The 22,515-nt window shown below is 47.2% G+C and overlaps 1 protein-coding gene across 8 annotated transcripts in view; it reads left to right on the forward strand.

Annotated features, from left to right (window-relative positions):
• The window catches only part of LOC135918272 (uncharacterized), a 153,946-nt gene that overhangs the window by 22,576 nt on the left and 108,855 nt on the right, over window positions 1–22,515 (forward strand). For 7 of the 8 annotated variants that reach the window (XM_070532833.1, XM_070532832.1, XM_070532835.1 and 4 more), the window contains exons 4-6: window positions 3,471–3,494; window positions 7,811–7,823; window positions 11,865–11,962. In XM_070532833.1, the coding sequence (XP_070388934.1) occupies window positions 3,471–3,494; window positions 7,811–7,823; window positions 11,865–11,962 (135 nt within the window). The remainder of the gene's footprint in view (window positions 1–3,470; window positions 3,495–7,810; window positions 7,824–11,864; window positions 11,963–22,515) is intronic. The other variant, XM_065451939.2, reaches the window with a different exon arrangement.

Below are 22,515 nucleotides of genomic sequence, written 5' to 3' on the forward strand. Positions count from 1 at the left end.
TGTCCTCTCACTCTGCCCATGTTTCATTGGGTCCCTCTGGAACATTACAAAACACAATATCGTTTCTGCGAGACCTATCCCCAAGGTCATTTAAACGGATTTTTAGTATCTCATTTTGAGGTAATACTCTTTCAGCATTTTCGCTCACTGTGGTCATGTCCTCCCGAACTGCGTCGAGCAACTGCAATTTATTTTCAACAGCGTTAAGGCGGGCGGAGACTTCTGTAATGTTTTTACTCAGTTCCTTCTGATTTGCTGTAAGGCTTTGCAGAGAATCAATTATGCGCGCCTGTCCTTGTTCTATGTTGGCGAAACGGTCCCGAAGGTCATGAAGCAGCGTTAAAACTGGGCTGTCATCACCTGAAGCTTTCGCGGATTTATTAGAATTCGGCCCGGGATTCAACTCGACATCCCCGGACAGCAACATTTTCATCACACAGAAACACCCATGCACATGGTTCAAAAGCAGCTGTGGGCATGAGAACACGACAAGGAACGCGTTATCTGAGCGTTTAGAAGATGTGTAATAAACCTGAAACAGGCAGAAGCGGAAGATATTTGTCAGCCGCGTTGTAGCGTTGTTCCCATGCCCACTTAACTGCTGCGGATGGTGCCAGTAGTTCATGTAGAGCGGGGGCGTTGATGTCGATGGTGATGCAGTAGACCATCCATGGAAAGTCACATGAACTGGCGCTGGCGTGGCAACTCTTGGGTCGCTCAGTGCGCAACACTTATGGCAAAGCGCCATTGCAGCACCAATAAGGCGCCGCAGCGGTGCTTGGGCTGGATGCTGTCACGAGCTGAAACAGGCAGAAGCGGAAGATATTTGTAAGCCGCATTGTAGCGTAGTTCCCATGCCCACTGAACTGCTGCGAATTGGGGTTCTGGAAAATGGAACTCCATCGTTTAGTTTTACTTCAATTTCAATTTATTGCTCGGTGTGTTACCTATATTACCAGGAAGATCATTGCGAAGCAAAAAGCAGCTTGCCTTCAAAAACAAACAGAAAGCACTCGGAAAATTACCAAATTACATTTAATGTAAAATTTCAGGTTGACACCGCTTTTTGTAAGTCGATTCAGTATCGTCAACGTTGATAACAATTGATTAAAATTACATGCTTTGATTATACATCATCATGAAAGCGCTAAAATATAGTAGGCGTAAGCATACCCGCTAATTTCCTTTGGCTAATCCTCAAATTTAATTTGGCCCACCCCTGAATTTGACTTTTCCCACCCCCAGATTTCAAGTCGGCCCACCCCCAAATTTCGAGTTGGCCCACTCCCAAACTTCAGTCCGCCCACCCTCTACACAAATTTTATTTGGCCTACGTCCAAATATCAAGTTGGCCCACGTTAAAGTTTCAATTTGGCTCACCTCCAAATTTACGTTTGCCCATCTCTAGATTTCAGCGTGGCCCGTCTCCAAAATTCGTTTGAGCCACCCCAAAATTTAAGTTGACACACCCTAAGTTTCACTTGGCCCACGCCACATATTAATTTGGCACGCCCCCAAATTTAGGCTCACCCAACCCCAAATTACAAGTTCACCCACTCCCGAATGTCAGTTTACGCACTCCTCCTTCCCCATGCATATTCTAGAAGCCCTATGTATCTCTACTTGTATTCGCTTTTATTTTTGTGTTTTGTTGAAGTTGCTCCATATATCTTATAAAGCTACCAAGCTTATACATTTATTGTTCTGTAGTGGTTGAATCTCATAGATTTGCAAATTGCTGAATTTTGCACAGATACAAAGCACCGTACTTTTTGCGTGACGGGGCAGAGATACTCAAAAAGAGTGCTTATGCATTAAAATGTGGGGTACCAGTATGTAGAATATTAGGTCGATACCAACAGGTGGGATATCCTAAACAGTAACATGCCGATAATCTTGGATACAAAACCATGCACTAGCGAATAATTTTCTCCTAATGTGTGTGCGCCGAAAATTCGGAGCGTAGCGAAACGCTCAAGTCAGTAGTATGAGCCGATTTAGGAGCCAAAAATAGCGCTCATAATTGGTAGGAAAGGGTGAAAGCAGTGTGCATTCACTACATAAACTCGTGCTTGATATACGCCCTTGTAGTTCGCACGAAGTGTGACTGCAGTTTGGCAATTCATTTTATCCGTGGAACAGATGTCCTGTGGATGTAGCGACTTACCCGTAGCCGTATGCAGTAACATAATGGTTGCCTGTGAAAAGATAAGAATGCAGTAAGCGTCAGAACATAATGCCGCGCGTGTTCTGCATCTTTAGCCCATCGCCAAACCTACGATGCCCACAGTTACAACCTTCGCTACGGACAGTTCATTTGCAGCTCTTGCGTTCACGTTTCTGCTTTGAGCCCACATACGTCAAACGAGGCCGCACCGGAAACTCCTACGCTGCCACTTTGGCCAATATTTAGTTCAGCGGCACCTAAGCAAAGTAAATTACAGTTCGTGGCAGTAGATTCTTCACTGTGCTCGGCCGTAAGCTTGCGCCTGAAATCATGCTGGTCGTTAGGATGTAGCCTTATTATTCACTATTGTATCGATGATAGTTGTGTGCTTTTTACATGCTCTATTTTTTCCTAATTCACTTGTTCTTTTCGTGGACACATTCGATTGTATTTCATCTCAGTTGAGTGAGGGAAAGAAAGTACAACCTCTGGTTTACCAGCATAACCAATAGGCACCATCATCACAGGGCACGCGCATCTTTGGACAGGCGTCATGTAGAAGACGTTGTAACCTACGTTAGTGGGATGCGCCTACAATAAAGCCACCATTCGCTGCCAGTTAGCATCTTTCGCCTCTCCTCTCGCGACAATACGGTTCTAGTCACGAATGTTTCGAATTTATAAGCGTAGGACACCTTCCGCTAATGTAAGGCTGAGCTAACTGTATATCAGTCAGAAAGGCCTTCATTCTGCTGTTCACTTCATCTGGCCTTATTTATTTATTTATTTATTTACTCATTTATTACTTACTTATTTACTTACTTACTTACTTACTTACTTACTTACTTACTTACTTACTTACTTACTTACTTACTTACTTACTTACTTACTTACTTACTTACTTACTCACTTACTTACTTAATTACTTTCGCTCTCTGCAGAGTGGCGTTAGGGCGAACGTGACATTTAACCAGGAGACGTCTGTACCTTTATAAATGTTTCCGTGAAAACGATGTGTTTTAGGTAAAACAGAAAGTAAAACTTTCTCTATTTATATAGTATTATGTATACTGCTGTATATGACAGATCATGTTGTAGTGCCTAAATTACGTCTTTATATTGAAAGCGTTTCAGTTATTTACTGATGGTTTGGTTGGTACATCTCTGTGCAGTAATTACACAGCGCTGAATTTAAGAGGGGTATAATGTTTGCTGAAAAAAGTTTGCAATGCTTTCAGAAAATGCTTTGCGCGATACGAGAAAACCATGTTTGCTATAAATTATTCGTTCTCTCTCCGTTCAGCCGTCGAATACAGCCAGGTTTCGCGTAAGTAAGATTGCGTCAACTTCATGTTGGCGCATACAAATTGTGCTTGACGGAGAAATGTAGCTTGAAATGTAGCGAACCTACACCATCCTTTGCGGTCATGTTGAAGTCCAGTTTGAGAGGAATTAGCTGTTTACCATAAAACTGCTATATGCACGTTTAAACGATCCTGACAAGGCTCTCAAGTGCACTCTGTTTTATCAGTATTTACTCACCTCAATATTCACTTCCGCACATAAACACCGGCCCTCACTCACGTACTTGCTGGTGCCCACTCACACCACTCATCACGCAGTCACACTCATGCTTTCAAATGAGTACAAGGAAGTGCACTCATGGGTTATTGTGCTGACCTAAGCTCTGTCGTAGCTATCGTTTGTTTTCACTTAGGTAACTTTTCTTTACCTGTAGCAATAGGAAGCAAGCTTTGTTAAGTTAGGAGAGGACATCGCGGAGGAACTGCGAGATCAGCATAACTGTGCCCTCAATGCTCTGCAAAGGTAAATTTTGACTGTCCGAGGAGAGTGGGTAATTTGTGTCCTCTAAGCGGACTGACCATTTCAGCGCGCACTGAATACACAGAGCTTGAGAGAGGGTGGTGGTGATTAGCGCCTGCCCTACCGGCTTTGAGCTCTATGCAATCAGTGCACGGCGAATTGGGCAGTCCACTCGGTGGACACTTCCAGGCTACCGCCACACGGCCGAGCCGCTCAGAAGTCACAAAATAACGAGGATTCTTTCGGGGTTGAAACACCTAAAAATCGAAATGTAGACCGAGCGCCCTCTGAGGTCACCAATGAAAAGTGGTTGAAATACGCGGTCCACGCATAAGTTGAGAGCAGTATTAGTGAGCCGCACCTTCGATCTCGGCAGACACGCTTTGTCACGTAATACTGCTTTCAGTGATCAAGAAACCGCAAACAAACGCGTGCCGCGCTACCGCCTTATCGAGAAAAAATGTCGTCACACAGTGAAAGAAATTAAAGTACAGGAAACTAATCATTAGTAATAGGTTAACGGAGTGAACACTGTCAGGAAAGGAGAAGGAAAACGTACAGTCACATATGCAGGAAGAGAATAGTGCATACGCTCGATGAAGATGCCGTTTATAAAAATCTATTTAACACGAAGGCAAGAAGTCATTAGACAAAGTTTTGATAACTTCGAAGAGAAGAGCGCTTGTTCAATGCCAGCTCAGGACGTCTGACAAAATGGTGGCAGAAAATATTTGGCGATGTCGGCGGCGCTCGCGTAGAAAGAGTTTAGAAAGCATTGAACATAAGTTGTTAGTTTGTCGCAGTACCCACCTCAACGTAAAGGCCTACCCCGAGGCCTTTGCCTAGGAGGAGATAATAGAGGAATGTTTAATGAATATCGTGGTTTAGAAATGTAAAAACAATAGTAAATTCAATAAATATCGCTAATGAAAATGTAGTATATTTAGGGCAATAATTAAGCTTATGTTCCGTTGTCTGATGTGAAGGGCCTCTCATCTTAACCCCGGATAGGATGCGGAGCAGATGATAAAATTGAGAAGCTTGGTCTGAGCACGCCGAATGCTGTTTCAAAGTGCTGAAATATTTGCCCACTCGTATAAAGCCCTTATAGAACGTTGTGGAGAGGTAGCGTCAGTGAGTTCTTCGGGAATACATGTGATGTCCCAGCTACAGCTTCTTCGGTGTTCATCAGCTCAGTAAGTTTAGTGATTGCGAACATTACGTTAGACGTCATGAATAGTTGATTGCTTTTAGCACAGCAGTGATGCTTATTCCAACCACATTGTACATTGGTTTTCATAGTACTTCTGCAGGATTTAGGTTTGCCATTCATTTTTTTTTACTGTTCACGCCTCCTGCTTGTATACAATCTATATCATTTTGCTCACCTCGTGCCTTTCCATGTCTTAGTGATGTTTATCTAGTTTTGCGCCATTTCACGTAGCATAGGTACACATACCATACTATAAGCTAATGTTTTTCCGTTCCTACGTTAAATTAATCTCCTGACTTCACAATTACGTAATCACCGAGGCAAGCACGCGCGGCGGCACAGAAGGTTGCTTCAGTTCCCCACTCAAAGACTCTCTCTTATAGAAGATGACTTTTGTGTGGCGTCTAAGCAAATAGTATTGCATACTGCAACATGTTTTTCTCAACTAACTGGCTCAAACGAGGCAAGTTGCACGCAGAAGAAGAGAGGGTTTCGGTGGATTCGAGCAAGAGCAGTGAAACAATATAACGAGCGGAGGAGAGTGGCGCCGTCGTCTCTGACTGGGCCTCTTCAAATATGCCACTAAAATGCATTCCCAGTGAAGAATATTCGGCAGAGAGATTTCGTATACAGGCCGAAAGTGCTCGACAACCTTACCGGCCTCGAAGACATGACGTGGCGCCATCCCCTGGAACTTCTTTGCGACATAGAAAGCGGCATGGCATGATACTGGCTACGAAGTGCTCGGCATCATCCGTGGTTCAGCCACTGTTAACTCCGAGTGCTTGCATGTTTCAAGCGTTGTATGTATGACGTCTTGTATGGAAAACAGCCTAGCGCGTGCTCTGTAGAAAGGCAGATCCTTTGTTGGGCGAGCGATCTGATGCTTTCATATTGGTTATTCAGTTCGCATGACCTTTCTTAAAAGTAACGACACGCACTTGCGCCGCAGGAAGCCGCACTGTTTTCGGTATATGCACCGTTTACAATGTTCACCCCTTTCGCCAGAATAATCGGGAACGACTATTTATCGCCTCTCTATAGATACGAAGAATTTCAATCACCCATATTTTTGGCTATGCAATCCGCATTTCCGTCGTGAGCGCGCATGAAAGCGGCGTGCATCCCTTCCCAGGTTCTCTGATTTCACATCACACGAACACGCTACAAGCCCTGTGTGCATCGCTTGCTCTAATCTTCCGGTCACTATGTTATTTCGTTTTCAGTGATTTTATCAGACAAGCACTTCACTTCATATAGCTGCCGCTTTGTTTTGGGGTATGCGTCGAAATTCCGACCGTGGGCGTGGTCGAATACGCTGGACACGACGGCACCGATAAGTTAACCATGCTGCAAGAGTTCGCAACTAAAATGCGGCCTTGGGAATGAAACACGTTCAACGATATTACAATGAAAGTCTGAATCGCACATGCATCGAGCTGTGTTGGCTGCGGCAAAGGCACGAGTGCGAGACAAGCGACGTCACTTTCTACGTCACAACCATAGCACCACCACTCTATGCAGTGGTGGCCCTCGAGGACAATACAGCCACGCGAACTGTATGTTAAATACGCGAAGAATTAAATTAGCATTGTCGGAACAAAGTAGCTCATGCCAGCGCGATCGACAGAGGGCAATCTACTCCATTTGCAACGGAGCAGTCTCCTGCTATTCAAAAAAAGAACATTTTATTCCGTCTAATAATACATGTTTAGTGTGCACGCGTAACTTTGGGATCGTGAGTTTCCACGGCTTAGTGACGTCGCTTGACAGACAGGCGAATCAGGCTTGTTCTGAAACCATTTTGACCAATCGTGGAAGGCTAATCTTGACAAATGCGTAGAATCGAAATGAACTGCATTGCTTTCGTTTGGCTTAACCATGCATAATTTATCTGTGCATGGTCGTGAGGTAGGCTATCGTGGTTTTTGCGGCGTGTCGCTTGAGTGTAGACCCAAGTATATTTAACCAATCGCAGCTGGGTAATGAAGAAAATAGAACAGAAACAGTTTTGACCATATTTACTTTATAGTGGCCCATTGTTGTATCAATTAATTTCGTGGCGTCATTTCGATCAAATAATATCTATATTTGTTGTCCGCTTCTTTATATTTTATAGCTTTATGCCATGGTTTAAAAAATTTTTACCGTTATATTGTCCGAATAGTGTTTTCTTTATCTTGATGTTCTTGTGACCTGTTTCTGTGCTTGCTGCAGTAGGTTACTCCTCATTCGTAGAGATGCCCTGCCGTCATGTGAAATATCTCCAATAGGGGTACTTGAAGTATTGCAAATTAACAAATGAGTCTGTTATCCGCAAACAGTACTGATACTAGCTCTAATCTGTCACACCACGTAACTTGACGTTACCCTTTAGTTGTCCTCTAAATATTTCCCCCAGATGAGTTCGTGAATGCCATATGTTGATCCAGGTGTGTTCGTGAATGCCCTATGTTGATCCTTCCAAGTACACTGAATGGTGGTGAAATTTGGATCGGTGATGCATAAATATGTACTTTCTGGCGACAATTTCGCTCGTTTGCACGTGTAATTATTAACCCGCGCAATATTTTTCTTACATGTGTCGACCTGATTGTGCTTTCCAGCTTCTCAAGAAAAGTAAGTTGAGCTTCGTCCCATTGATCCACGTTTCGCGACTATCATGCAGCTGGCAAGGCCCTACGAACGCTCTTTGGCTCAACGGCGCGACGCTGTTTTTTTATAGACTGGCCCAACTTATCTCGCATGTTAGCTCTGGACCTTTGTTGTTTCGTGGCTGTGGAAAGTGCCCACCTGCAGTGCTGTCAGGGGCAATTGCGCTAGGCACGTAGCGCGTCTGGTGTGAAAAACCCTTCAAGCAGATAAGGGTGTTAGTTCGGCGGACGTCTGTATTCCGTGAGCAAGAATCAAGAAAAAAAACGCATTATCGGTGCCTATGCACCATTATTGCCTCCGTTAGCAGTTGCCAATTTTTACAGTGACGCTGGAAAGTGACGGTGGCAAAAATGGTGGAGGAGCTGCGGGAGGGTGGTGGCAGTACGCAACAATTTTTGTGTGACTGCGTTGAAAACCGACGGCGGCGTGTGGAGGCAGGGTCGCCATCAAGTGCCATCGAACAGCCAGCAACTGAGCCTGTGTTAGGATCTCCGAGTTTGCTTTGAAACATAATTATCAAGAGTTACGAAAGTCAGCTTTGCTGATAGCTCACTCGAGTAGAAGCGTGCTTTGACCACTTTATCCCAGACGGTAAATTCTGCATTGTTTGCTACTCATGTTGCGTTCCACCAGCTCCGCATTGTAGATAAGCTAGAAGGGCAAAAATCGACAAAGAACCTGCGCGTATCATGTGTGGGCCTTGTAGCTAGACCAATTACAGGATGCGTACGGTCGTGCGATACCGCTTCTTCTTAGGGCGCTAAAGAAAAGAAATGTAGGCAACTGTACGAACCTCGAATAAGGTTATGCGTTTCAAATGTCTTGGGTAGATTTTAGGTAATTGCAAAAAAGACCCCTTGAACCTACGAATGGCGTGATAACACCCTCGAACAGCGTCGATGTCTTTGATGTGTGAATTCCTCATATGGTCGTGCATCTGCAAAAGGGATTCTTTTTCTTTTGTTTCCTTTTTCTTTGCTCCTTTTTTTAAGTGTCGCATTAAGATTCGAAGAGTGACTTGAAGGTGCGCTCAACCACTCGACTTTCCCTAGCGGACCTGGAATTATCGTTGGGGTGTGCTACCAGTAATTCCTTACACTCAATCGAACCTGAACGGAAGGCGCTATACCTTAGCTTATTGATACTAATTACGCATACAATTTATTTATGTCAAAGTACCTTACATGCACCAAGGGAAGCATTGAGTAAGGGGAGCGTCAGTGAAGGAATGACAAGAGAAAACATATATAGGAGCGCTAAACATGTGAAAGCTAAAATGTTTATACTGATCACGTGCTTGCAAAACAGTGTAACAAATAAAAACGCTAAATCAATGCAAATACTTGCCGGGAAAGGAAAGAAAATTACAATTCACGAAAACATGAAAAGCGATGTAACACTATCGCAAAATAACGTACATAGCCTGAGCACATAAAGCTAACAAAATTGAAACAACAACAACAATAAAAAGGAAAGACATGGCCCACACATATTATAAGACGTGACATCTGGTACAGATGAATATATTTGTTATGATGAAGACTGCAGGTTCACTAGTTGTCTGAATTTATCATTGAACATTTGAATGACAGTGGTGTTAGGAAGTGAATTCCATAAACGAATCGCTCGTGATAGAGGCGAGAATTTAAATGTGTTAGTGTTGCCATAAATGCGAGTGAGGCCTAAATCATTATAAAGGCATCGTGATATACAAGACGCGCGTTCCACTGGCAAGTTTGATGGCTTCATTTGGTGAACATATCTGTGGAACAAGGACAGGATTGCTATGTCACGTCGGCTGCTCACGATTGAAGGGAAAGGTCAAGTTTAGTTTTAGTAATGCTTAGCTGGTTGCTGTAATTTCGGGAAATAAATCGACTAGCTCGGTTTTGGATGGCTTAATTCTAACATGCGGATAATGCTTCCACGATAGGGAGACCATATAAAGGACGTGAACTCAAGTTGAGGACGTACAAATAATAGGAATGCTAATTTACGGACCTTAGATGAGCACTTACGCAAGTTGTGACGAACATACCCAAGAGATTTGGAAGCGTTTGCGCATATGGTTGCAATGTGAAAGGCCCATGAAAGATTCGGTGTAAGATGTACCCCTAGGTATTTATATACGGATCCCTGAGGTACCACATTTGCGTTTATATAATCGGAAAAGCTATGAATTGATGTTTTTCGCGTGAATGTCATTAGTTGGCATTTAGATAAGTTACGTTTTATTTGCCAGTCTTCACACCACTTGGTAACGAGACGAAGGTCCTCTTGAAGAACGCGATAGTCATCAAGGCTGCGAATTGGCCAATATAGTATACAATCATCGGCGAAAACACGCATGCGGGATGAGATGTTATTGGGCAGGTCATTGATGTAAATAAGAAAAAGCAAGGGTTCTTGTATGCTGCCCTGCGTTACACCGGAACTGACATATGCAAGGGGTGACGTAAAATTATTAACGACTGTAAATCGTTGACGATTTGTTAGGAAGTTAGAAATCGAGGACAGCGTTAAGCAGTCTAATTTGAGAATGGATAACTTGGAAATTAAATGGCAGTGAGCTACACGGTCGAAGGCTTTGGAGAAGTCTAGAAAAAAGCAATCTATTTGAAGAGAACGGTCCATGCTGAATGTAGTGAATGAATGTAGTGAATTTTAGTAACTGCGTCTCACATGAGAAGCCTGTCCTAAACCAATGTTAGTTAATAAAGCAAAAAATATTTTATTCCCACGACACCTTATTACCACACAAATGTAGCGTTAGGAACAGATGTGGAGTTTAATGTACTTGTGGTGTGGTCATGCAATGTCATAATGAAGTTTTAAAAGATAGCCTTGTATTCGCTCTGTGTATTCCTTTGAGGCTCAACCGGAACGAGCGGTGATGGTGAAGCGAAGAAAGCAAAATTCAGCTCTACCGAATGTTCGCGGAAGACAATGCTGCTATCATATTAGATTATGCTGGAATCGCGCGTAATATTTCTCCTATTAGTCATGACTGTGTGTACAGCGTGATAGTGCTGTACACACAGTCGAATGGAATGAGGAAACCAGGAAAGAAAATTACCGTGGTTTAGCCGGTAAAACCTGCATTTCTGAGTTAGTTCGCACTCTACGTAGCTCCGTATCCCCTATGCAGGATGTAATTGATTGCACTTTTTTATTTTTGCCATTTATTTGGCAGCACTTGACGATATGAAGTATTACAGGAGTATTAATAAAACACTTGCATCTTCGGATACCGCCCAACCAACTCGAGAAACGAATCATGCAAGACATTATTCGAATCGGTATTCACACGCTATGAATATTGGCGCACCCTTAATAAAACCATCCCATTTGAAAGCAGCGAGCACGGGGGTGTCGTGTAATGATGGCAGCACATGTGGCACGCTATTCTAAGAGTATCTTCCGCCGAAGTCTTGACGGTCTGCGTGCCGCTCGCGGAAGCGATGACTGGGCGTGCCTGAGAGCGCTAAGAGCCACCTACGCGCTAAAGTGGGATTACCGAACACAAGTGCATCGGTAGGAGCTGTCGAAGACGGAAGCGGAATCTTGGGTGGCATCTTGCTGAGTCGACACGGTGAATTAGTAGCCCCGGCGTTGCGCTGATAATGAGCACGACGTCGCGGGATGAAGTCCCGGCCGCAGCGGCCGCATTGAAAGGAGCGACATAAAGCGATAAGGTCATTGCACCGCATGATTGTGCCGCAGTCACATCGTGGTTAAGGCACGCAAAACCATGCACCGTAATTTTTAAATAAATATCTTGCAGACGAGTCTCTAAGATGTTATGCTCGAGTTTACGTGAAACCAAGAGTGTGCAAGGCATGGCATGGCAATGCCATGATGGTCCACGACTCTGCCTACACGACGTTTTGTGGTGTTAGGCGGTGCTACCTGGAGGAGTCTTGAAATACGTGGGATATTGAACACGCGTTATTGCTCTGCCCAGAAATCGCCGAGCTACTATCCCATGCACATTCCTCGTTCCAGTGACAGCTATGATTCGAGGATTGTGTTGTTCGTGATCTGCCTGGTGCTCCTGTGCATAGCCGGTTTGATCTTCGTCATCCTATCAGGTCTTGGCACTGGTAAGTACATTGCTTGTCTAACCACACCTACGCTTATTTTATTTCCTCGCACACCAAGCTGACGCAGCACTTCTTCGCACATCGTCTTAAATGAGTATATAAACAGAGTAACAAAGCTTCATATACAGTAAAATTAGACATTTTAAACGGTGATATAAAAACATGGAAAATCTTCCCGCAAATGTGGGCCGAAAATATTAGAGAGAAAGTGTAGAAACTCTACCGCTATATATTTTAAAGAGGTTTTTACCATGTAAAACGCCATGCATTCTTAGACTTGGCCGCATGTGAAGTAATGAAGTGCCTGTCGAGAAATTATTCAAATTCCATTTATTGCAGCCGATTCGGAAGCTTTTGTTGCTTTTCACTATCCATTCGTTCAGTATTCTGGGGCATATGGAGGACAAATCTTCGTAGGGCTAATGTTTGACTTGCAATATGCTCCATAAATTTGCAGGCTACGAGTAGTTTTGTAACGATCCTACACCTCGGCTACTTTTGTTTGAACTTGAAACCTCCAGCTTGAGCTCTATGTAGTAATATTAGCATACTAAGGTAAATGTACAATTATCTTTTCAAAAAGTAGCTTTTCTGTATTTCAGTTGTAAATCGACCATGATTATAACTGTACCATTTATAAGGAATGCTCGGGCATTACGAAGAAAGCATGACCGTCATAATTTTAAGGTACTCTATGGCAGCCCATCTCAGAGAGGACAACCATATCGCGGCTCCGAGCTCGCCTAGAGCGGCCGCGGAAGAGGCGGCTCTCCTTGCATACCAACTGGTTAATACGTTTGTAAGCAATGCATGACCTCTTATGCCTCCTTCCAGCCATCCTCATGCGAATGGCGTTACACTGGTAGGCTGATGCTCCCTTTTAAAGCTGTACTGTGGAAAAAAAGTCCATAACCGCAAACGTCATTCTCATCCACTTTGAATGTGCAGCCTATTGGTTTTCCATCACAACGCCACTTCACGTAACACGCAGGCCTTAAACTCCGGAACCCGAAGTGCTTCAACCCAAATTTTTCTAAACTTCGCAAACTGCAATACGGCCAATTTCTGGCTACTTCGCTTTGAGCTAAGACACGGAATTGCCGTCAAAGCAATAGCCATCGAAGCCGCCTTGCAGGCTATTACATCAAGACTCTCGGTGATGAGGATTTCGCTGTTTTGAACAACCTCGAAGCCGAAATAATCGATTCATTATTGGCCAAGAAAAGTAGGCTTATCGGCTTCCTTGAAGAACAGTAAACATTTCGGTGATTTCATTATCATACTCTTGATTGCCCAATTATCACGAACGCTTGGCTATAACGAACGCATTAAGCGCAACCGGGATGTTCATTATAAGTTGGTTCTTCTCATGAGGAATGTTATTAGGCGCCAGCCGGGATATGATAGCGTTTTCTGTTTGCCAACTTTTAGGTGTGATCCTTATGAGGCTTCGAGGACCAAGGCCCTTAAGAGCGTGGATGGCACAACGTGCATGCCTTGTTTCCCGGGCATACCGTGCAGCAGAAATGTCATGTCTAAGGTTCTTTTGAAATGCCCTAGGAAATAGCTGAATTCCTTCGCAGCCTTTTCAAGCCGATTGCTCATTTTTGCTCTATGTGCGGCATATTTCTGTCCGAAGCAACGCACGCGTGCAATAAAGGCCCAATAGAGGCGTGCAAATTATCGTACACAAGCAGTTGAAATATCCGTGATACGAGCACCATCGACGTATGCGTGTTAATCTGTGGCTCTTCTCTAATAGCTCTGTTTCATCAATTACTCCAACAAGATGCACTCTTATTCTCTTAAACCACGGGCGTCCCCTAACCGCGGTTTAACGTGACAGAGGTTAGTCAACCAAGTTTAACGTCAACCGCACTCTGCCGAATTCACACGCGCTTTCCTGTGCATGGTTCACAGTGACGATCAATATGACAAGCTATTCCAAGTTCCGCTGGAATTCCAACACAAAGCTGCACAGATTCTCAACACTAAAGTAAAATAATAAGATGGTTTTGGCACGACATCAGTACAGCGTAAACAGCAGGCACGGCACACATCACAACTCGTCAGACGCTTCAATGTTTTTTTCTAGATATCGACGCGCCTGACGTCTTTGCGCAGAACGCGGAAGCAGACGCAGCGTCAACTAGCCACTGCATGTTCTCGCACCCATAATTCTTAGCGCAGCGTTCTTCAACTGCTTTTCGCTCATAGTTTCTCTAGCGTAGGCAGTAACGGGTAACCCTTGCTCATATTTTCAAGCTTGAGCTGCGCTTCATTTCTTCCGTATATGGCCTTTTGTTGACTGGGAGAGTGCTGCAGAGCATGCGTCATCTCGGAATGGAGCCCCGCATTCCGAGAATTTCAGCGCAGAGCGGCCAGAATATTTTCCGAAAACAGTTACCGTGGCTTTCGCAGCTGCGCCAAGTCAATTCCACGTTTTTGAAGACCCACAAGAAGACGCGCACTGCACTCCGTTGATGTCATCACCATCATCATCATCAGCCTGGCTACGCCAACTGCAGGGCAAAGGCCTCTCCCATACTTCTCCAACTACCCCCGTAATGTACAAATTGTGGCCATGTTGTCCCGTTGATGTAACGTTAACTATATGGACACGTGTACTTACCTTTATCGCGCAACCACGTTTCGCCGCTTAATAACTGTAATCGCAGAGCGAGGGACGCGCCTGCATGTATCCGACGTTTCTGGAAAGTTATCGACGCTTCTATCCGCGTGTCTGTTGTCGCCGAACCTTGTGTTATCAGATTTCATCGCGTGACACGAATGGTGTAGAACTTTGTGGAAGACACGCGGGTCCCATCAGTTAATCTGGAACATTCGACGACTGATCTATAAAAACCGACGCGCTTGAGCCGCTGAGCAGATTTTCGACGATCGCCGAGCGTGTTCGCCGCTTTCGTTGTGCTATAAGTGTAGCCTGTTTTGTGGGCACAGGTTCGCCCAATAAAAGCTAGTTTTGTATTCCACCGTACTGCTTCTTTCTTCACCGTCACTACCACGTGACATCTGGTGGAGGTGCTTGTGCGTTCATGTACCGAACGCCCCCGCAAAGCCGCGATCCAAGCCCAAAGCCCGAGGACAAAACTAACATCGCCGAAGACCAGCGTGCTAGCCGCAGACTGCAAGGACAGCCCCCAGAGCACGGACTTCTACCTGAGTCGACAAAGAAGATCGTGGTCAAAACAACCCCAATGGCTGCCTCAGCGTCCCCCGTTATCCTACAACAACCTCGGGACCCACCGACCTTCCATGGAGCAGCGACTGAAGACCCAGAATCCTGGTTGGAGACCTACGAACGAATCGCGACTTTTAACAACTGGGACTCCGACGACAAGCTGCGGCATGTATACTTTGCCTTAGAAGATGCCGCCAGAACGTGGTTTGAGAACCGGGAGTCGACCTTGACGACATGGGACCTCTTCCGTACCGGATTCCTGCGCACCTTTACGAGCGTCGTGCGCAAGAAAAGGGCCGAAGCCATGCTGGACGCCCGAGTGCAGCTACCTAACGAGAACGTCGCCATCTTCACGGAAGAAATGAAACGTCTGTTCCGCCATGCCGACCCGGATATGCCTGAGGAGAAGAAAGTCCGCCTTCTCATGCGTGGTGTGAAGGAAGAACTTTTCGGCGCAATGATACGAAGCCCACCGAAGACCGTAGAAGAGTTCCTTCGTGAGGCCACCAGCATCGAGAAGACACTCGAAATGCGGAACCGGCAATTCAACCGCCGTACAAGCTCTACCCACTACGCCGGAGTTCAGTCACTCGCCGCCGACGACCTACGCGAGACTATCCGAGCTGTCGTGCGGGAGGAGCTACAAAAGCTGTTCCCATCATCAGAGCCTCAAGTGGCTTCGATTGCCGACGCCGTGCGTGAGGAGCTCCAACAACAACTTGGAGTAGCCCCTGAATCGCCGCAGCGTGAGCCGCAAGCGATGACTTACGCCGCCGTCGCACGCCGTCAAGGACCCCCTCCGCGACCGAGCCAGGGCCCTGTCACGCCACAGTTTCGTCGTCCGCCGCCGCCGCCGCCAGCACGACCACCCGTCGCCCAGCGCACCTACGCGAGGAAGACGGACATCTGGCGTGCTCCTGACCACCGCCCGCTCTGCTACCACTGCGGAGAAGCGGGTCACGTCTACAGACGATGTCCGTACCGGGAGATGGGACTGCGAGGTTTCGCCGTCAACGCGCCGCGTCCACAGCTTGGCGAGCGCCCACGTGACATCGCCGATTACCTCGCCGCTACTCAGTGGAGCCCTCGACGGCCGTCCCGTTCGCCATCACCAGGCCGCTACCTGTTGCCGCAGCGCCGACCATACACTGGCCCAGCCCGGGGCCGGTCAGCGAGCCCATACCCGGAAAACTAAAAGCAGCAACCGATGAAGGTGCGGTTGCTGTTCGTCGAACTGACGAAGATCCTCCGCCGCCGACGAAGACGACGAAGAAACCATCTCGACGACCTAATGACGACACGCCGCCGTCCAGACGAAGTCTGGAAGCCAAAACTACACCAACGAAAGACGACTTGACGACGCGACGTTCCAACTACAATTCAACACGACGCAGCCGTGATCCAACGCCAAGACCTAACTGCAATGCCAGACAAAGAACAACCGACCTCGACGTGCTTCTCGACGGCCACGCAGTCACTGCCTTAGTCGATACAGGGGCCGATTACTCCGTAATGAGTGGACACATCGCCGCCCAGTTGAAGAAAGTGAAGACCGCATGGGAAGGCCCTCAGATTCGCACCGCTGGAGGACACCTCATCACGCCGACTGGGATCTGCACAGCAAGAATAACCATTCATGACCGGACTTACCCTCCCACATTCGTTATCCTCCAACAGTGTTCACGAGACGTCATTCTCGGTATGGACTTCCTGGACCAACACGGCGCAATCATCAACCTCAAGTCGAAGTCAGTAACGCTGTCGGAAGATAAAGCAATGCCGCCGGAGAGCCCTCGTAGTCACCACGCCTTGAGTGTGCTTGAAGATCAAGTGAGCATCCCGCCTCGCTGCAGCATTGTTATTTCGGTCAGCACCGAAACACCCGCTGACGTAGAAGGCGTCATCGAAGGCGACCAACGTCTACTGCTAGACCGTGATATTTGCGTCGCAAGAGGGATCGCTCGACTGCACGGAGGGAAAACTGAAGTGTTGCTGACAAACTTCAGCCAGGAGTTCAAGCACATCAACAAGGGCACGACGATCGCGTACATCGAGGAAATTCTGGAAACAAGTAATGCCTTTGTCCTATCGGATTCCGCCGCATCTACCCCGACGACCACGGTTCCCGAACCAGACTACGACATTAATCCAAATCTCCCTATGATTAAGCAACAGGAGCTGAGAAGTCTGCTCCGACGATACAAAGGCTGCTTTTCGACGTCATCGATGATTCGACAAACACCAGTCGCCAAGCATCGCATAATCACCGAGGAATGCGCTCGACCACTCCGTCAGAGCCCTTACCGAGTTTCGGCGCGAGAACGTGAAGCTATAAGAGAACAAGTCGACGAAATGCTGCGCGACGACATCATCCAGCCATCGAAAAGCCCGTGGGCATCCCCTGTTGTTCTGGTAAAGAAAACGGACGGAACCCTACGTTTCTGCGTCGATTATCGGCGTCTGAACAAGATCACGAAGAAGGACGTATACCCCCTCCCACGGATAGACGACGCATTGGATCGGCTCTGCAACGCTAAATACTTCTCGTCCATGGATCTCAAGTCTGGCTATTGGCAAATAGAAGTCGACGAAAGAGATCGCGAAAAGACCGCCTTCATCACCCCAGACGGCCTCTACGAGTTCAAGGTTATGCCATTCGGACTGTGCTCGGCGCCTGCAACTTTCCAGCGCGTGATGGACACGGTTTTAGCAGGATTGAAGTGGCAGACCTGTCTCGTATACTTGGATGACGTCGTCGTCTTCGCCGAAAATTTCGACGTTCACCTTAGGCGGCTGGCAACAGTACTAGAGGCCATCAGGACATCAGGACTTACTCTGAAGCCGGAAAAGTGCCGCTTCGCTTACGAGGAGCTTCTATTTTTAGGCCACATCATCAGCAAATCTGGAGTCCGCCCCGACCCGCAGAAGACAGCTGCCATAGCAAAGTTCCCACAGCCCATCGACAAGAAGGCAGTGCGTAGATTTCTTGGCATGTGCGCCTACTACAGGCGATTTGTCAAGAACTTTTCACGCATCGCTGAGCCGCTGACGCAGCTAACTAAATGTGACGTCGAGTTCAAGTGGGAAACGCCGCAGGCCGAGGCATTTCAAGAACTCAAACGACGCATGCAGTCGCCGCCCGTACTTGCGCACTTCGACGAGAACGCCGATACCGAAATCCACACTGACGCCAGTAGCCTAGGCCTCGGCGCCGTCCTGGTCCAGAGAAAAGATGCACATGAACACGTGATAGCTTACGCTAGCCGGTCGTTGTCAAAAGCGGAAGGCAATTATTCTACAACCGAAAAGGAATGCCTCGCCATCGTTTGGGCTACAACGAAATTTCGCCCTTACCTATATGGCAGGCCATTCAAAGTCGTCAGCGACCATCACGCCTTGTGCTGGCTAGCGAATTTAAAGGATCCCTCAGGACGGCTAGCACGGTGGAGCCTCAGACTACAAGAATACCACATCACTGTAACATACAAGTCCGGACGAAAACACTCAGACGCCGATTGCCTATCACGCGCCCCCATTGACCCGCCGCCGCAAGATGACGAGGATGACGACGCCTTCCTTGGTATAATAAGCGCGGAATACTTCGCCGAACAACAACGAGCGGACCCGGAACTTAAAGGCCTCGTCGATTATTTGGAAGGGCACACCGACGTTGTCCCCAGGGCATTTAAGCGCGGATTATCTTCCTTCACGCTTCAAGACAGTCTACTCGTGAAGAAGAACTTCTCACCAGTGCGCGCCAATTACCTTCTTGTTGTCCCGTCAGGACTTCGTCCAGAAGTATTGCACGCCCTACATGACGATCCGACCGCTGGACACCTCGGTTTTTCCCGGACACTATCGAGGATTCAAGAAAAGTATTATTGGCCGCGCCTGACCGCCGACGTCTCCCGTTATGTCAGAACATGCCGAGACTGTCAGCGACGCAAGACACCGCCGACAAGGCCAGCCGGATTACTACAGCCAATCGAGCCTCCTTGCCGACCATTCCAGCAGATCGGGATGGACTTGCTGGGACCCTTTCCGACGTCAACAACCGGAAATAAGTGGATCGTCGTGGCGACAGACTACCTCAACCGCTTCGCTGAAACTAAAGCACTGCCGAAAGGTAGCGCAGCCGAAGTGGCGAAATTCTTTGTCGAAAACATCCTGCTTCGACATGGCGCCCCAGAAGTCCTCATCACCGACAGAGGAACGGCCTTTACAGCGGAGCTTACCCAAGCCATTCTGAAATACAGTCATACAAGGCACAGGAGGACCACGGCCTACCACCCGCAGACGAATGGCCTTACGGAGCGGCTGAATAAGACCCTCGCCGACATGCTAGCGATGTACGTCGACGTCGAACACAAGACCTGGGATGCCGTCCTGCCGTACGTAACATTCGCTTAAAACACGGCGGTGCAAGAAACAGCACAGATCACGCTGTTTAAGCTGGTTTTCGGCAGGAACCCGACGATGACGCTCGACGCCATGCTGCCCCACATCACTGACGAAGAGAATGTTGACGTCGCTAGCTATCTCCAGCGCGCCGAAGAAGCCCGACAGCTCGCCCGCCTACGGATCAAGACCCAGCAGCGTACCGACAGCCGACACTACAACCTCCGAAGACGCTTCGTCGAGTACCAGCCCGGCGACGGTGTTGGGGTATGGACCCCGATACGCCGGCGAGGACTCAGTGAGAAGCTGCTGCGACGCTATTTCGGACCCTACAAGGTCATCCGACGTATTGGCGCACTAGACTATGAGGTCGTGCCAGACGGCATTTCGCACTCACAGCGGCGCCGCGCACGATCTGAAGTGGTCCACGTGGTGCGCATTAAACCATTTTACGGACGCTGATGAACTTCCTTAGTTTGTTGTTTTCTTTGCTACGAGTGCTTTTCATTGTTACTTTCGTTTGTTTGCAGCATCGGGTCGATGCTTTTTAAGAGGGGGGTAATGACACGTGTACTTATCTTTATCGCGCAACCACGTTTCGCCACTTAATAACTCTAATGGCAGAGCGAGGGACGCGCCTGCATGTATCCGACGTTTCTGGAGAGTTATCGACGCTTCTATCCGCGTGTCTGTTGTCGCCGAACCTTGTGTTATCAGATTTCATCGCGTGACACGAATGGTGTAGAACTTTGTGGAAGACACGCGGGTCCCATGAGTTAATCTGGAACATTCGACGACTGATCTATAAACGCCGACGCGCTTGAGCCGCTGAGCAGATTTTCGACGATCGCCGAGCGTGTTCGCCGCTTTCGTTGTGCTATAAGTGTAGCCTGTTTTGTGGGCACAGGTTCGCCCAATAAAAGCTAGTTTTGTATTCCACCGTACTGCTTCTTTCTTCACCGTCACTACCACGTGACAATATTGACCGTTTGCGAACCATTGGCTTACCTAAACCGAGATTACCAAGCATGGTTTCCTAGAAGCCGTGGATAGCAGCGTAACTGGTGGTTCACCTTGTTTGTTTAACTTCGCTAACGGCGTTTTGCATGCGATACCCACGGCTATGTTAACCAGTGCTAAAGTTACCCATTTAACACCGGTATTATGGCCACTACCTGAAAATGTCTGATAAGTGCATTATTTTCTGTGTTCGCGCCATCAGCCCTGAAGGAACCAACGTCATATGCAGCGGTGGCTGGGCGTCGTATGCTAATCCAATGCGAAGGAGAACTGCAAGCGCTTCTTGTGTCGCAGAGCCCTCCGGGCAACGTCTTCGGCGTTACGCATCTTTGTCTCGTACAACTTAGCTTCACTGAAAAGTGCGGCGTAGTTTCTTTGTCTTTTACTGCGAAGCTGATAGCCTCGCGTGAATCGACAGTTTTTTGTCGATGTCTGTGAGCAAAAATATGGGCCGATCACGGAGGTTATGCAATACCGGGCCGTCCCGCGGCGGAGGTAAAACAGGCTTTATGAAATCAGCAACATGAAGCGAAAAGTACATATATTGTTTGGAATCACGCATACAACATACAGAACACCATTTGTTTCAATAAATGACAAGCACCAAACAAGCACCCAAACCACCTAATTGATGATAAGGCACTCCTGATCGCTGCAGCATAAACGCATGTGTACCACATGGGCCCATACTAGCCTTGGCTATGGGCCAACAGTTGTTTGCTTATGTTGATGTACAAATTTATGATTAATAAATGATGTCTAATGTGTAATGTCTAACGCGAAACGCGTAGCGCTCCCCACATACGTATCCCGGTGAAGATTGCTGTTGCAAAACCTTCCACGGCGACGGCAGCTTGCGAGGTGGAGAGTGACGTCACAAGCCTTTCGTATATAAAATAATCAGCATAGCAACTGTTTTCATTGTTGTTGCAGCACCGCTATGGGTAAGCAACGCGTAGTTAGGGGTTCCGAAGAGCAGCGTAAATACGAGAAACGGCAAAGGTAAAACCAAACGGCAATACGACCAGCGGGGGCGCGCTGTAAAGATTACCATTACTCCCCTTAGCAGCATTACTCTAAAGCAATAAAGCGTTGCATACCCTCCTCAGCAGTTGTATTGATGGTTTTCAACAGCTTCGTTGGACATACACCTTTGCAGGGCTGGGATGGTGAGTAACTTTTTCTTTTGCAGACTTGCACAAGTCCGTCAAATTTTACTTTTCGAAAAAGGTGTAGCGAACACGTTTTTGAATGATACTGTTCTGTTTGCGCTCACATCTGTTGATAATTTCAAACTAGATATTGACACGTGTACTTGTTTATCGAATGACCGCGTTTAACCGTCGAACAAATGCTATCGCTCAACGCGGGACGCGCCTGCACGTATCGGAAGTTTCTGGAATGTTATCGATGGTTCTATCTGCTGCCTGTTGTCGCCGAATTTTGTATATGACTGCATGCATGTGCGACGGGATTTGTGAATAACTTTCGGGAAAACACGCGGGCACCAGCGATAACTCTGGAACCTTCAATGGCTTATACATTTAAGGTTCGCGCTACACCTGCAGATCAGATTTTCAACGATCGCGGACTGCCTTCGCCGCTGTTGCCATTCCTTGAGTGTAACCTGTTTTTGAGGGCACACGTTCGACCAATAAACCTATGTTTTGTCATTCCCAGTTTGACTGCTTTTTTCCACCGTCACTACGACGTGACATATGGTGGAGGTGCTAGTGCCTTCACGTACCGAACGGCTCCGCAATGCCAAGATCGAAGACCAGCGTGCAAGCCACAGACTGCAAGGATTGCCCCGAGAGCACGAACATCTGCCTGATACGACCAGGATGATGGTGGCCAGCTCAACAACCACAATGGCAGCCCCAGCGTCACCCATCATATTTAAACAACCGAGACAGCCTCCTGCCTTCCGCGG

Source organism: Dermacentor albipictus, chromosome 2, assembly GCF_038994185.2.
Source record: "Dermacentor albipictus isolate Rhodes 1998 colony chromosome 2, USDA_Dalb.pri_finalv2, whole genome shotgun sequence".
NCBI lineage: Eukaryota > Metazoa > Arthropoda > Arachnida > Ixodida > Ixodidae > Dermacentor > Dermacentor albipictus.